The 14,666-nt window shown below is 33.1% G+C and overlaps 1 protein-coding gene across 3 annotated transcripts in view; it reads right to left on the bottom strand.

Annotated features, from left to right (window-relative positions):
* Positions 1–14,666, bottom strand: part of LOC125065258 (tachykinin-like peptides receptor 86C) — an 84,735-nt gene that overhangs the window by 4,066 nt on the left and 66,003 nt on the right. For 2 of the 3 annotated variants that reach the window (XM_047672774.1, XM_047672775.1), the window contains 3 exons: positions 7,866–8,062; positions 4,268–4,392; positions 144–284 (listed from right to left, as the gene is read on the bottom strand). In XM_047672774.1, the coding sequence (XP_047528730.1) occupies positions 144–284; positions 4,268–4,392; positions 7,866–8,062 (463 nt within the window). Of the gene's footprint in view, positions 1–143; positions 285–4,251; positions 4,393–7,865; positions 8,063–14,666 lie in introns of all 3 variants that reach the window. The other variant, XM_047672776.1, reaches the window with a different exon arrangement.

The following is a 14,666-nucleotide window of genomic DNA, read 5'->3' as shown; positions in this document are numbered from 1 at the left end:
TTAATTTTACACATACTTGAGTTTCTAGGCGAATATTATCGACATTCCGAACCTGGGGTAGTAATGAAAATGACGACTCAAAAGTGCTTGTAAGACTCTTATAAAATAAAGTACAAATTTTAATTTTATTTTGTGTATCTTACCGTCGTAGTACGTCCGGTGCGGACATCGTGGACAGCTAGCAAGCGAAGGCGGTCTCTGCGACCGCTGGCCGGGCTCCCGACACGACGAGCGCGGCCATGCGACTGCTGCATTTCCTCTTGAATTTCTGGGCTCCTCTACAGCTATAAAAATAATCATTCATAGTGCAAAAACCGAGTATGTTCTTTGTACGATAGGGTATCAGTGGTGAGTAGACTGCGACTCTGACAGAAACAACACTGGCAAAAACATTGCTTTCATTCCATTTTTATCATAATGGGCTAAGGTAAAACTCTGTACGTTTGAGTGAAAATTTTGGAGATCATTCTACCACGCATACAAGCAGATACCCATTTGGTAGAATTTCAAACGGTCCAAAGTTTCTTCAGCCGCTTTCCTTCATCGCCGAGCACGAGATTTATACAAATATTAATACACATAAATACTTCCGTGAAGCTTGCGTGTGTTTGAAGATGTGACCTTTAAGTTTTCCATGATACACTATGCCATATCAGCTTTTATAAAATTAATATGAAAAACCTACGATGTTAAATAACGACACGTGTATCAAGTTTGGGGAGTTATAACTTTCTTAATTAGAATTTATTACGTGCTGTTAAGAATCTTCTTAACAGCACGTAATACATAGACTGGATTTTATATGGAAGGAATATTATTTTTAAAATACGAACATTAAAAAAAAAATTAAATTCTCCTAATAAAATTTTGCTCTCAAATATTACAACTCATTACTGATTGGATACATACTTATGTAAGCGGTTATTTTGAAAAAAAAAATCTAAGACCAAACAGGAAGCGACACTGACGCTTATACACAGTGGCACTGGCTCTATACAAAGAAAACGCAGCCAATCAGCCAAAGGGGAGCGTAGGTTTTAGGTATAAAAATGTCTAGGTAGCCTATGCCCTTTCTGAAGATCAAGCTTGCTTGATATCAAATTTCAGTAAATTCAGTTCAAACTTTTGCCGTGAAGTTGTAACAGACAGAATAACTTTCGCATTTATAATATCAGTATAGATTACTTGTTCTGAGATTCTGAGAACTACATTAAAACTACGCTTCAAACCGGAACAACTAAATCGAAGTCTAGTGTATAAACTTTACATTTGCTTATTGATTGTAAAATAATTGGGAGAACTTTTGGGTATGTATCCATTCACTCCCGAAGGCGCGCCCCTACAATAAACTTAACAAATAATTATAATTAAATTATTTTCTTTTTGTTTCCTCAAACACAAAGAGAGCTTGTACGCACGAACGTCACTCATTCATTCTATTACTCGCCAATACCTTACACAAAGCGCTACCACCTATAATTATGTTGATGTATTTGTAGCTCTCACTGTTGTTCGTATGGTACCCTCTAAGTGTAGACTGAAAATCAGCGCAGAACTTTGTAGGGTCATTGTATGCTTCTCAAAGTAAGTTGAGTGACCTTTTTTGTGTCGGTTCACTGATATGCAGACACTTTATTATTATTATACATCGTGTCCATTTTAATATATTTTTCTGTAGCAGTGTGTGTAAATTTATTTTAATTTCAATTCAATTTAACAGAACAAATGGCATTTCATTAAAAAGTTCGAGCATGAAATTAAGACGATATAACTAGTGGCTTAATTTCTACAATAAAATAGATTGCGCGTTTAGTTATTTAATTAAATACTCGTCTCTTGCAATATTTCTATTAGTCTCTTGTATCAGGTGTAATTGGATGAGGACTTCTGTTAATTAAATTATTTGGAATTAAGTGTTGTCTGATTGGTCAAATATTACCGACTGACTGTTTGTACTCGTAATTTATTTTTCAGATTGCAACATCTACTTAAATACGTAACGTTCGCTGCAAATACAAAATGTTTTTAGGACCTGGATGTTTTATTTAAAAAAAAATGAAGTAACTGACTGTAAATGTCTCACTAATAGTTTTATGCCTCCTCCCTTTGTTGTAAATATCTGCAATGTATTTTCAAGTTGAATTGAATAGAATGAGTATTTCGTTACCAATTAGTTTCGATCTCGAAGTGATTCCAAGTGCATCAGACTGGTGGTCTTAGACATTATTTGAACAGACCATCATCAACAAGAATCATCAATTGTAGCAAAATCCGGAACGGATTTTAACGGAATTTAAGTCTAAGAACCCGCAGCCTATAGTAAGATTATACATCCAGGCGATTCAATACACGAACAAAAACATTTCCTCGTTGCATTTTAAATATAAAATGCTATATGTGAATATGAAATCGTCTAGGAATTCAAAGGAATGTTACATGGATGTTATTAAATTGTATATTTTGTATGAATATAAAATGGAATGCAATGTAGACTCATTCGCGTTATGGTACGTTCGCACTGAAAGTGGCAATTTCTAAAATTCTTTAGAAAGTTATGTTCCCTCTCTAAAATCGCTCTTTATTAGTTTTAGTGTGCATAGTGCTTACTTCTTTGCATATGTGTTCAAAATATATTTATTTTATTACATGACATATACATTTCTTATTTAAATTTCTTCAAATTTATATATTGGTCTCTTTAGCTCTACTGGCGTCTAATTATGGTTTTAAATTTTTTTTTATGTACTTATAATATTATTATTATAATTAGTTGTTGTTAATAATTTCTTAAACTTTAATTAATACTATTTTATTTGGCACACTATTTAAGACTGGCACAAATACATTTACATAACTCTTTTTTTAAAAAAGATTGATCTGTCACGAGAAATGATGAAATGATTTTATTTTGTCATCATAAACTATTGAAATTAAATTATACAATATTTGTCTGTTTTGACTAATCTTTTGAATATTTTCTTTGTATATGTTCCATTTATATGTCTTTTAATATAGTCTTAAGCTGCTTATCATGAGAATGAATATACAATAAATCACAATGCTTAATGTTGGTAATAGTTTCTGTATCAAGTGAGGTTTTAACAAATTTATACGAGGTTGTGGCATTGTTTAAAATTCAAATGGTATACGAGCACATTTATAGGAGGTTTGCGGCGGAGCCTACCATCTTATCCGCCGCAGGGCGTCAGCTTCGTTGACGCCCAGCCTCCAGTGGCGGACTCGGGGGAGTTCGCCACATTCCCGCGTGGAGGATGAGGAGGAAGGCGCGCACTAGGCGCGCTTTCCATGTATATTCAGCCGCCTTACGGCGGCTGCCGCTGGTGGGGTCGCGGTTGCATGCCCTTGGCGATCCCGTGGCCTCACCACTCGGTGGCATGGTGGAAACCCGAGGATGGTTTTAGTGGGTAGGACAGGGCTAGCGTGCCCTGGCACGGGGCATTAGTTCCCGGTTGAGTCCCACATACCCGTCCCGGTCCCCCGACCGGGCGGCATGCGTAAATGCATTTCCTCCTCGTTAAACAAAAAAAAAAAAAGGGTAGGCAATCTGGCAAGTAGGTCAACCGATGGTAAGTGGTACTGTTCATAAATATCGCTACAGTCAGAAATATTAATCATTCATCATATCAGCAATGTGCCATCAACATTGGAAGGTATTATGTCTGTGGTTTCTGACTCGCTAACTCTTCAAGCCGGAACACAACAGTACAAAATATTGCTGCCAGGCTGTAATATAATGAGTGGATGGTTCCTACTAAGGTAGGGTTGCACAAAACCCTATTATCAAGTAAATAATCTCTATAAATACATATCTACTTGGTGGTAGGGCTTTGTGCAAACCCGTCAGGGTAGGTACCACCCACTCATCAGATATTCTAGCGCCAAACAGCAGTACTCAGTATTGTTGTGTTCCGGCTTGAAGGGTGAGTGAGCCAGTGCAACTACAACCACAAAAGACATAACATCTTATTTCCCAAGGTTGGTGGCGCATTGGTGATGTAAGGAATGGTTAATATTTCTTACAACGCCATTGTCTATGGGCGTTGGTGATGATGACCACTTACCATCAGGTGGCCCATTTGCTCGTCCGACTTCCAATATTGTAAAAAAAAAATTAAGCAGTAAAAAATCTGTTATGCTTCCCCGAATTTACACCAGCCTTCATTTAAGATCCCACATGATTATATATTATCTAAATTTAATATATTTAAAATCACTTCAAATTATAATTACGTTAACGAGTAAAAACCTGATCTGGATCGGCTGCCTGATTGGGAGATGAAGTCCGGTGGCGATTCTGGCATCGGCCGTTTCCTTCGGAAGCATGTGTCTCGCCAACGGCACAGAATTGCCGTACGGAAATATGACCTGAACCTGTGAATGAAATATTATAAAAATCAGAAAAGGCTTATGAAATAATATACGGACATAGTTATAAATAATATATAACAACACCAATACAATAAAAAATACTTTTTTTTTAAATACACATGTATCTCTAATCCCGATTTTTTCTATTTCGATTTATATTTATATCGGCGATAGGTATGACTGATCAAAGTTAAAAAAAGAACATTTTTCAGTCAATACTAGTTTATCCAAGAGGAAATAACCAATTTAGTCCGTCCAATTGATTTTGCTCTTATCGAGAAAGAATATTTTCAAAAAGAGTGAATGAAAATTGTGGTAATCTGTATGATTTCAGAGATTAACATCACTTAGATTCTACTCGGAAATATCGCACATATAAAAAAAAATATTTATATATTTTTAATTGTCATCTTTCGAATATATTTAATTTATAAAAAGAATCCATTAATCACATTTTTTTGGCATTTACATAAGAGTAAAGTAACAGTTTCTTAACGTGTCGTCGTACCGTTTATTAATTGTTAATAAAGTAATTATCATTAACATCAGTAATCAATATTATGTAGTAATTAATTCGTTGTAAAACGAGAGAGATATCGTAAACTAATTGGAAATATAATTTTCTCAATAAATCCTTCTTGAATACAATATGTTTTCTAAAACAAAGTCGCTTACTGCTGTCTGCCCAAATGTATGCTTTGATCTTTAAAATTACACGACGGATTTTGATGCGGTTCTTTTTAATAGATAGATTGATTCAAGGTGAAAATTTACATGTATAATACATGCACAATGTAGTAGAGAAACACTGATAATTTTAGCGGTTTCTAAAGTGATGTTATCCTCTACTTTTTACGAGAACTAATGGCATATTTTCGAAGCTATTTAAAGCAATACTGCATTAATCCTTATCCAATCAAGTACCTTTAATAGATTGTGCATTTAATATAGCCCTTTACAGCATGTAATTTAAATGAATATTTTCGAAGATATTACAGATTTAAATCGCAGGGACATAGCGGTTTGTTTTGTCTTATCATGGAAAAACCGTGTAAGACATTCTGTAGTATATTTAGTATCAGCATTGCATCCGTGCGAAACCGGGCGGGTCGCTATTTGATTCCATTGTTGTCTAGTGGCTCGTTGATAAGGCTTCAGATATTACAGCCGAGATTAAGCTACCTGAAGTTTCAAATTGTATCTCGGAAAGTATTAAAAACCGTTGCTTCTACGCCTAAATTCTCTGCAGTTGTCGACTATTGTCGTAATGGCATTGATTGACGGCATTCGATAGGCTATGTATAATATACTTGTCTATTCCTTCAAAATGGCCGCCGTGAACAAATTAAGTTACAAGTACATTATCATGTGCAAACAAGATATCATTAAAAAAAAAATGTTGATGAAGTATTAAAGCAAGGCAATCAGACTTATTACTTATCTTAATATTCAAAAAAAGCCATTTTATTTAAATTATAATAAATTATTGAGTTCGTGATGATACGATTTCCTTTTCAGGGCGCTTTTTCCAATTGACACTTTTTAATTTTTAACAATTTTAAGCTTGTGTGCGTGTAACTGCGTATAAGAGAATAATCACAACTAGTTTTAGTGATGATATTACATTATTTATTCCGTATAAATTTTCATAAAACGACATATGTATCGTACTAAATTTCTGGAATAATTATAATATACTGGATTTATTGATTTATCGACTGTCACTCATAGTAACCGTAAATTTTACTTTCAAATTTTTCCGTCAAAAATTGTTAGACCGGGAGATGATGACACAAAATATTAGGTCATTTGTACCAGTATGGCGGCTCTTCAGGGATCTAATTATGTAAAGGCAAAAAGGAAAATGATGGTCATAGCGCTCGCACCGGCGGCCCAATCGCGTGGGCGTTGATCGAACGCGTCGGATAAATAACGAGTGTCGAACGATTTGTTCCACAAAAATGCTTGTATTTTCAGATAGTCGAAAAAAAAAGAAGTAGGCGGTAGCGTAATACCATACTTCTCGGGTGTGAGTTACAGCCCGCCATACCGACGCGTATACATTAATTTAAATAAAACAATTCAACCATTTGTACCAGGCTAATTTTTGCGTAGCTAATCATCGTCGTGTTGCCATTCACGACGATCACTCACGATCATTCACGACAATCACCTTGTCATAGTTCCCAATTGCCGCCATACCACTGCAAAGGAGTATTTTTTTTTTCGCCAAACGATTTCTACCATTATTGCATTTGAATTTTTGGAAAGTATTTGGTAAAATGTGACGTGTGTTTTGAACTAACAATACTAAAAAAAATACAGTTTATATATGTTTAAACAAATGCGTAAATATTACTGATCAAAACGTCCGCGAGCCAGTTTACGTATAAAATAGTTATGTGTCGCATGCGACGACGAGCGACACGTCCTCCTTTTGTAAGCGCTCGGCGCGGAGTGCCTATCTATATCTGGGCGTTGCGTTTCAATGTTGATAGGTAATTTTGGAAAAAAGAAATAAATTATAATTAATCGTAATTTAAATAAAAAAAAATCGTTTTTATGGGTGAAACAGCGTTTAAATCACACTGAATTATTAGAATGATATTAAAAAGAGACTAAACTTTTGTACAGTATTTTTAAAATGACTCGTAATTAAGTTTGATGGTTACTGATCAACTCCCAAAATCTTCTGTTGAGATTAACATGTTCCAACGACTGGACCAATCGCATTATATATATAATTTTTGATTTCATATAAGTTTTTTTAATTGCAGAATATTTACAAAGACTGATAAAGGTAATATTTTATAAATTATTATTCGATTTTTTTATACGTTATTGCGTATCATAATTATAATAATTATTCAATATAATATGAGATGTTTACCAAGCACCAAGAACTTGATTTCTAAAAATAATTTAATATAATATTCTTTTATCAATATATAATTATACAAAAGCTGTAGAAATAGACGATGGAAATTCAGATTTCCTCGTTCAAATATAAACATTTTTTTATCTTTTATGGCCCGTCTACACGCAGCGACTTAACCTTGAATACGCTTATTTCAATTTGAGTAAAATAGCTAGATTAAGAATTATGTTGGTTTTTCATGTTTATTGAAGATTTATTGGATTCTATGTTATCTGTGAGAACATCTAACGCATTATATTGCAGACTCGCTGCAATTTTTGAAATGCTGCGTATGTTAAGCTAGTCGAGCCTTCGATTCGGTCTCAGCATGTAACTGGACAAGACCAAGGTCATGTTTAACAGAAATGTCGTACCGGACCGATAAACGTCGAAATAAATCTCTCGAAGATATTGTATGACTTGACCCGGGTAGGGCTGAATGTACCTTAGAAACGGCTCAATAATATACTCTGCGCAATTGAATATTCTCCTACGAGATAGTCCGCCATTGAAATCAGTGAGACGAACATCATTATAGCAAAATATGAATAAAACTTACTTCGCATTCATCCAATAGTAGATGATCGGGTTGACCATGGCGTTGGCCATCGCCAGCCAGTAGAACCCGAGGTAGACGTGCTGAATATACTTCATATATAGTATGGAGGGATTGAAGTGCGTGTAGATGAAGTAGGAATGGTAGGGCAACCAGCAGATCCCAAATATGACGATGACTAGAATAAACATCTTCACAACCTGTAAATAAATACATGTGTTATATAAATAAAATAATATCCCGGTAAAGAAATCGGATTAAAACCTACTCTGATTAATAGTGTTAATAATTTAAAAACAAACAGACAAAACTTACACCTTTTGTATATTAATCTCTTCATTAAATAACATGGCAATGACACTGACAGAATATATATATATTATATATATTTTATGAAAATGAAAAGTGTTTTTAGCAAGAAAATGTACTTATTTATTAATTTAGAGAAATAAATATTATATTAAAAATTATTTCTAGTCGTAATTATATTATATAACTTGATTAAAATCTGCCCAGAGCTTATACGATACGGCCGAGTCGACATCTCGTTTCGCAGCGAATTATTGTTTCGTAATATGGAAACGTTGATATCTTCTGAAATATCCATTCGAATTTATTAATGTAAAAGACAATTTTGATCTATATTAAATGTCCAAGGTAATTAACATATTCTTTCTCTTGATCACCTGAATGACAATTAATTAATTGAGGTGAATAAGATGGCTTATCAAATACCTATTTTTACTAATTTGTAATACGTAATAAAATCTATACGTGTTAACTAGAAGATAAATACGCGCTTTGGGAGGCCTTTTTAATGATCTACAATTTTCTAGGACATTTTTTCAACAAATTTCCTCAGGTTTAGCCAACGTTAACCATGAATGCATACGAATACAGTTTTTTTGAAATAACACCGTCTTGATCGGCCATTTTATGCAAAATATTGATACATGTACTATTATGTGTACTTATAAACTAAACCAGTAAGTAAACCATAAGTTACTAAGTTGTTTGGTTCGGATGAGACTGGATCTTCAAAATCTTTAACTACAAAATGAAAAAAATTATTTACCGATCTAGCATTCGCTTAACTAGAACGATAATGAACTTTTCCGACTTTGAAGGTAAAAACAGTCGTCGTTCAAATTTTTCATAATTTCAAAATGGAAGTATAATTTCATAGAAAAAAATGCTTAAGAAATGATATGGTTCGCGTGTATTTGATAAAATCGAACCGTATTATAATATCAATATTAAATATGAAATTTGAAAAGATGTTACTAAAAATAATCCAATTATTATAATACTGGAAAACAAAATACAATTAAGCAAAAATTTCATTTAACAAGAATTGTGTTTATTTTTCTAATTATGAGGCTAGGGACAACTTCTGTGACAGTTTCGGCAATATTCGCGTGGTTCTATTCAATTTATTTAGAGGTCGGCCTTCACTTCTACGACTCTCTCTGGGTTCATATGACTTTTTTGTTTGAATATTCAGACTTTCAAAATGACGAAATATGCAATAAAAGTAAGGGTTTTTTACCCATTTGAGAAATGTGTAGGCATTAAACTTTGGTGCTGTAAAAAATATTAACCATGGCTGATATCATCAATGCGCCAGCAACCTTGGAAACTATGTTATTAACTATTTTAGGTTCCTAAATTAGGGAATACTCTATGTTCCTTATGACTGCAATTACACTGGCTGTAATCAAACCGGTACACAACAGTACTAAGTATAGCTGCTTGGTGGGAGAAGGTGCATGAAAGGTTCCGTAGCAGCAAGTTAATAAGGTTTATGTTTATGTAATTAAATTTTTTATTTTTATATTTGAGTTGATTCAATGAAAGGTAAATTGGTTTACGATTTATGACGTATTAAAAAATACTACTTTCTAGATCTGGTTCAAAACAATTTTCGGTATAATGTACATCACATATTTTTTTTAGTTTTATCATCTCATTCTCTTATTTTAGAAGTTACAATTTGTTGCACACATTATACCACTTTGGAAGTGTATCTCGCGCAAACTATTCAGTTTAGAAAAAAATTATTTTCAATGAGTTTCAGTTCTAAGTATGGGTAACCCCCAAAATTTATTTGTTTTTTTTTAACCTATTTTTATGTGAAAATCTTAATGCTGTTTACCGAATACATCCACTTACCAAGTTTCAACAAGTTCTTATAGTTTCGGAAAAAAAGTTGCTGTGACATACGGACGATCAGATCGACAGCCATGACGAATAAGATCAAACAGCTGTCAATATTAAATATACAATATAAAAAAACATAATATACCGCACCTGAATTAATATTTCATAACAATAAATACAATTATAAGTAGCAAAATGACGTACCTCCTTAGTTTGTGCTCGTCATACATGCTTATTTACATGATTATAAAACAAATGATGTCACTTCGGACGTTACTGAACTAAATATGTTAACAGAATTTGTTTGAACATCGCACTGTTACATTTCATCTTACAAAAAACGTCACAATAAACATCTCCCTCAAAGAAGGCTTTGCTATTCATGTGTAGGCAGTATAAAATGAATAATATATTTCAGCCTATGAATGTAACGAAGAATTATTTACTTTATTCATTACTTACTTGGTTAATACTAATAGTATATTATTATTGGTTGGAAAAGGGTAACTACTGAATTCTTATCAGTTTATTATTGTTTTTATATATCTGGGAAGCCAACGTGATGTAAAATGTGCCTAATTCTACATATATATATATATCAAAATCTTAGAAATATTACAATGTACATCACTCTAACAAATTAACACATCATGTACTAAAAAATCAATAAAAATAAATATATTCAACTTTCAAACTATAAAGTAAAAATTATTACATAAAAAAAAACATAACAATAATATATAAAAAATACATTGTACAAAAAATGTATTATAAAAAAATCTCATGACAAACATAAAAGTGGCATGAAAACATAGATCTAGGTGATGTAAGAAATAAATGCACCACCAATCTTGGGAACCAACATGATAACTCGTCCTTCAAGCTGGAACACAACGGCACTAAGTATTGTTGTTTGACGATATCCGACGAAAGGTTGGCCCAGTCGGACTTGCACAAGCCCTACCGCCATGTAAGACACATTACATTAAATTAAATATTCAAAATATATTAAAAAGTAACGTAAGAGTTAACTATTGACATGATTTGATTGATAATATTACTAAATTATTGTGACATTTACTTCTCCTTCTGTGCAGTGTTCAGCTCGTAGGCAGAACTGCTCATAGCCAAATAAGAAGGTTTCCCATATCACCCCCACCCCATAAAACCAAGTATTTGAATTTGAGGGCTCGAGACGAGTAAATATCTTAGCGTAAAAAATACTACAAATTAACAAAAATATATCAAATAAATGCTTGTAATTGTTGATATTAATTTTGGACAGATTTGTCGTCTGATCGGATTATGAGAGGGGGGAATAGAGTGCATCTTTGTTTGCGCACACACTTGTATATATATGGTCTGTGTAGTTTGCTGGCCCCTTGAGATTGACAGTCATGACGTCATCATCACTACAATGTATTGTATGCTTATTAAATGTTCTGATTTTTAAAACTAAATAGTAAACTAAAACTATCCTGTACTTGGATTAAGCAATCAGGATTGAATACATTTAATCCTCAACATTTTTTCTAAAGAATTTATGCGGGTATTGATTATACATTCATTTTACGACCGACTGGTACAAAAAAGGACATCATTCGAGTTTATATCTCGTACGGATATATGAGAGGCCGACGCTGTATTTTGGTTTGAAAGTTGATTTCTTTAGATGGCATGGCATTTTATATGGCTATTTTTATAGTTTCACCCGTGATAATAAAGGAATGATAATAGTTATTTGTCTCTTAGAATAACTGACACAGCGTTTTTTTTTACCAGTGCAAATTTAGCACTGAGGAATAGCGAAATGATAAATAAATGACTACATTTTTTATATAAATGAATCGCATCCTTTAAATCCTATTCTATTTTAAATAATAATTTTAAATAAAATTATTTTATTTAAAATATTTATTTAATAAATTTTTAGTATAGAATAAACGTGATATTCATATATGCGGCTGAGCATGTAGAGCTGAGATGGTCGAGTGATTAGAACGTATTATAATTGATGATTGGTAGGACGGGTTCAAACTCAGGCCACCATCAAACATCGTAAGGAAATCTGCACGTGGCGTATGAGAATGTGCAATATGTATCCATCAGCGAGCCATTACCAACCATTCTCCCCATAAGGGGGAGGAGACACTTTCACTTTTATATGGATAAGCGAATAGAATAATTTAAAAAAAACATTATTAATCCTTCATTGTTTCAACAACGGACCTTCTGTTTGTGTTTTCAACCTGATATTTCCAGGCATGTTTTAGAATGTCTATTTATATTTGGTGGTATAAAATTATTCGCTATATTTAATTCACGTGCCACATATGTATTTTACATACACGTGCCCGAAGCCTCCAAAGCAAGCATCAAGTGACATACATTTCATACATAGTTGTACAAACATATCGAATTAATTAGTGTATTTTTGATGTATTCATTTATACAAGTTTCCTGATATTAATTTGAACATAACACATTCGTACGCAGCTTGACGTATGAAAGAAGGTTTGAGTTTTTATATCATCTCTCAATAAGAAAGAAATGATGTATTTCCCTTCCCCTTGGGGAATTATTATCCCTTTAGGGACTTGAACATTACTCCAATCGCATGTTGACAATCCCAGATGGCAAAAACCTCATGAAACATATCGAGATACGTTAGTTCTGTTTACGTCTCAGCTCACACGATTATCTCGTCATCGAATGGTAATGTCTAATACATCCACGACAGTTCTTAACCATGATACCAGCTTGATTTTATTTAGAATTCAAATTATGATTCCTAATATTTGCGTTAATTAGGTTTAATATGCCATGTAATATTACTTAATTTCTAGATCATAAAAAGTTAAATAATGTGTAGCATCGTCATGGGCTTGATAAAATTGACCGGTCCCAATAGAACTGGAGTTAATCGAACTTGAGTATGCATTTCTATCACATACACAGCGACGTATAGACTATTCCAAGCACAAGAAAGGTCAAAACTAACAAACAAATTTGACATTGAATTGACGCACTCAAGATCTTGAATAATCTATTATGGTACGCGAAAAAATTTCTGTGAAGGTGTATCGGAACTTTTTAATAAAATTAAATTGGACATAAGTAGCTGTGTAGGAGCGTTGTATTATAAATAAAGATACATTCATCAAGAACTATTTATAATGCAAAATATAGCACTAGCAAAGGAATAATAAAATCTGTATGTTTATTATTTCTTCTTATATTGGAATAGTTATAGATTTTACTTTGAAAATAAGTTCATATTCGCTATATAAAAAAAAAACGTTTACTTGGTGGTAGGACACTGCGTAAATCCATCTACTAGCTATTCTACCACCAAGCAGTTGTTGTATTCCGGTTTTAAGAGACACAGCATCTTTTTGTCCAAGGTTGCTGTCAAAAAGCAACGATTACCGTTTCTTAAGATTCCGACCTCTATGGATGGTACACATCATCAGGTGACCCATTTTCTAGTCCACTTAACTACATGATAAAAACTTATTATAATATATATAGTATGTAGGGTTTAAAAAGCTTATAAAATTCTATAATATGCAACAAAATAATTTTGTGGAATGTTATTTACGCTTGCAAAGTTATGAGTCACCGCTGCAGTCGGAACGCAATGACGATCGAACGACGAAAATATTCGATCTTTAGTTAACATAAAAGTTTGAAGTACAAATAAAACCTACCTAGATATCTACCTAATCCTAACACATTATATTATTATTAAAACCCTAATTTTATTTGTGCATAATATAAATTGTTAATCAGTGACACTTTAATTTAAAACACAATTCTGTTTTACAATACAAGCACATAAAAGGTATAAATTTTTACCAGCTGCGAAGGTTTATACGTTGTTCTAATACCGAAACTGGTCCGCGAGATCTGGGCAGCGAGTAAATCCAAGTATTAAAAAAAAATGAATTACAAATTGAGTCTACTTACAAAGAATTTAATTTAGCAAGCGGCGAGTACCTACGAATGAATTATTCAAACAAAGTGTACGAATTTTACGATGAAAAAGCTGGAATTAGTGGCTACCTACACCACTTGTTTAATTAACTTCAAAAGGCAACGGTTTTAATATCATGTATGTTTGGTTTATGTGTGTTCGTCGAATGCTTGAAAACTACAGAACTAATTACGACTAATATAGATCACGTTAATGTCCCACGAATGGGCTAAGACTATCCTTTAGGAGAAGGTTTTGAGCTTTTGAGATTTTGTCAGATTTCCATCTGACCAACATAAGGTATTATCACAACTGTTTCCTTTATCACCAAACACAGGATTAATTAAAAATACGAACTAAGCACAAGACCTTTCAGTAATGTACACCCCGGATGTATGAAAGAAAAACTTTTGAAATTGTGTCTTAGTTAAATAGTCATAAAATTATTTACCGAACGTAAATTTTAATATGCGTACTAGGGATACCTAGGAATAGTTATAGATGTCCCGTAAGTGAAAAGATTGCTTCAAAGAAGTAAATTAAGGCTTAAATTTAAATCATTTCTTTTAAACCAATATTTGTTTTTATGGTATAGGTTGGAGGACGAGCATATGGGCCACCTGATGGTAAGTGGTCGACATCACCAATGGGAACCATCAACCAACCTG

The sequence above is a fragment of the Vanessa atalanta genome, chromosome 7 (genome assembly GCF_905147765.1).
Source record: "Vanessa atalanta chromosome 7, ilVanAtal1.2, whole genome shotgun sequence".
Lineage (NCBI taxonomy): Eukaryota > Metazoa > Arthropoda > Insecta > Lepidoptera > Nymphalidae > Vanessa > Vanessa atalanta.
Note: the sequence above shows the minus strand (reverse complement) of the source record. Positions and strands in the feature narration are given on the sequence as shown.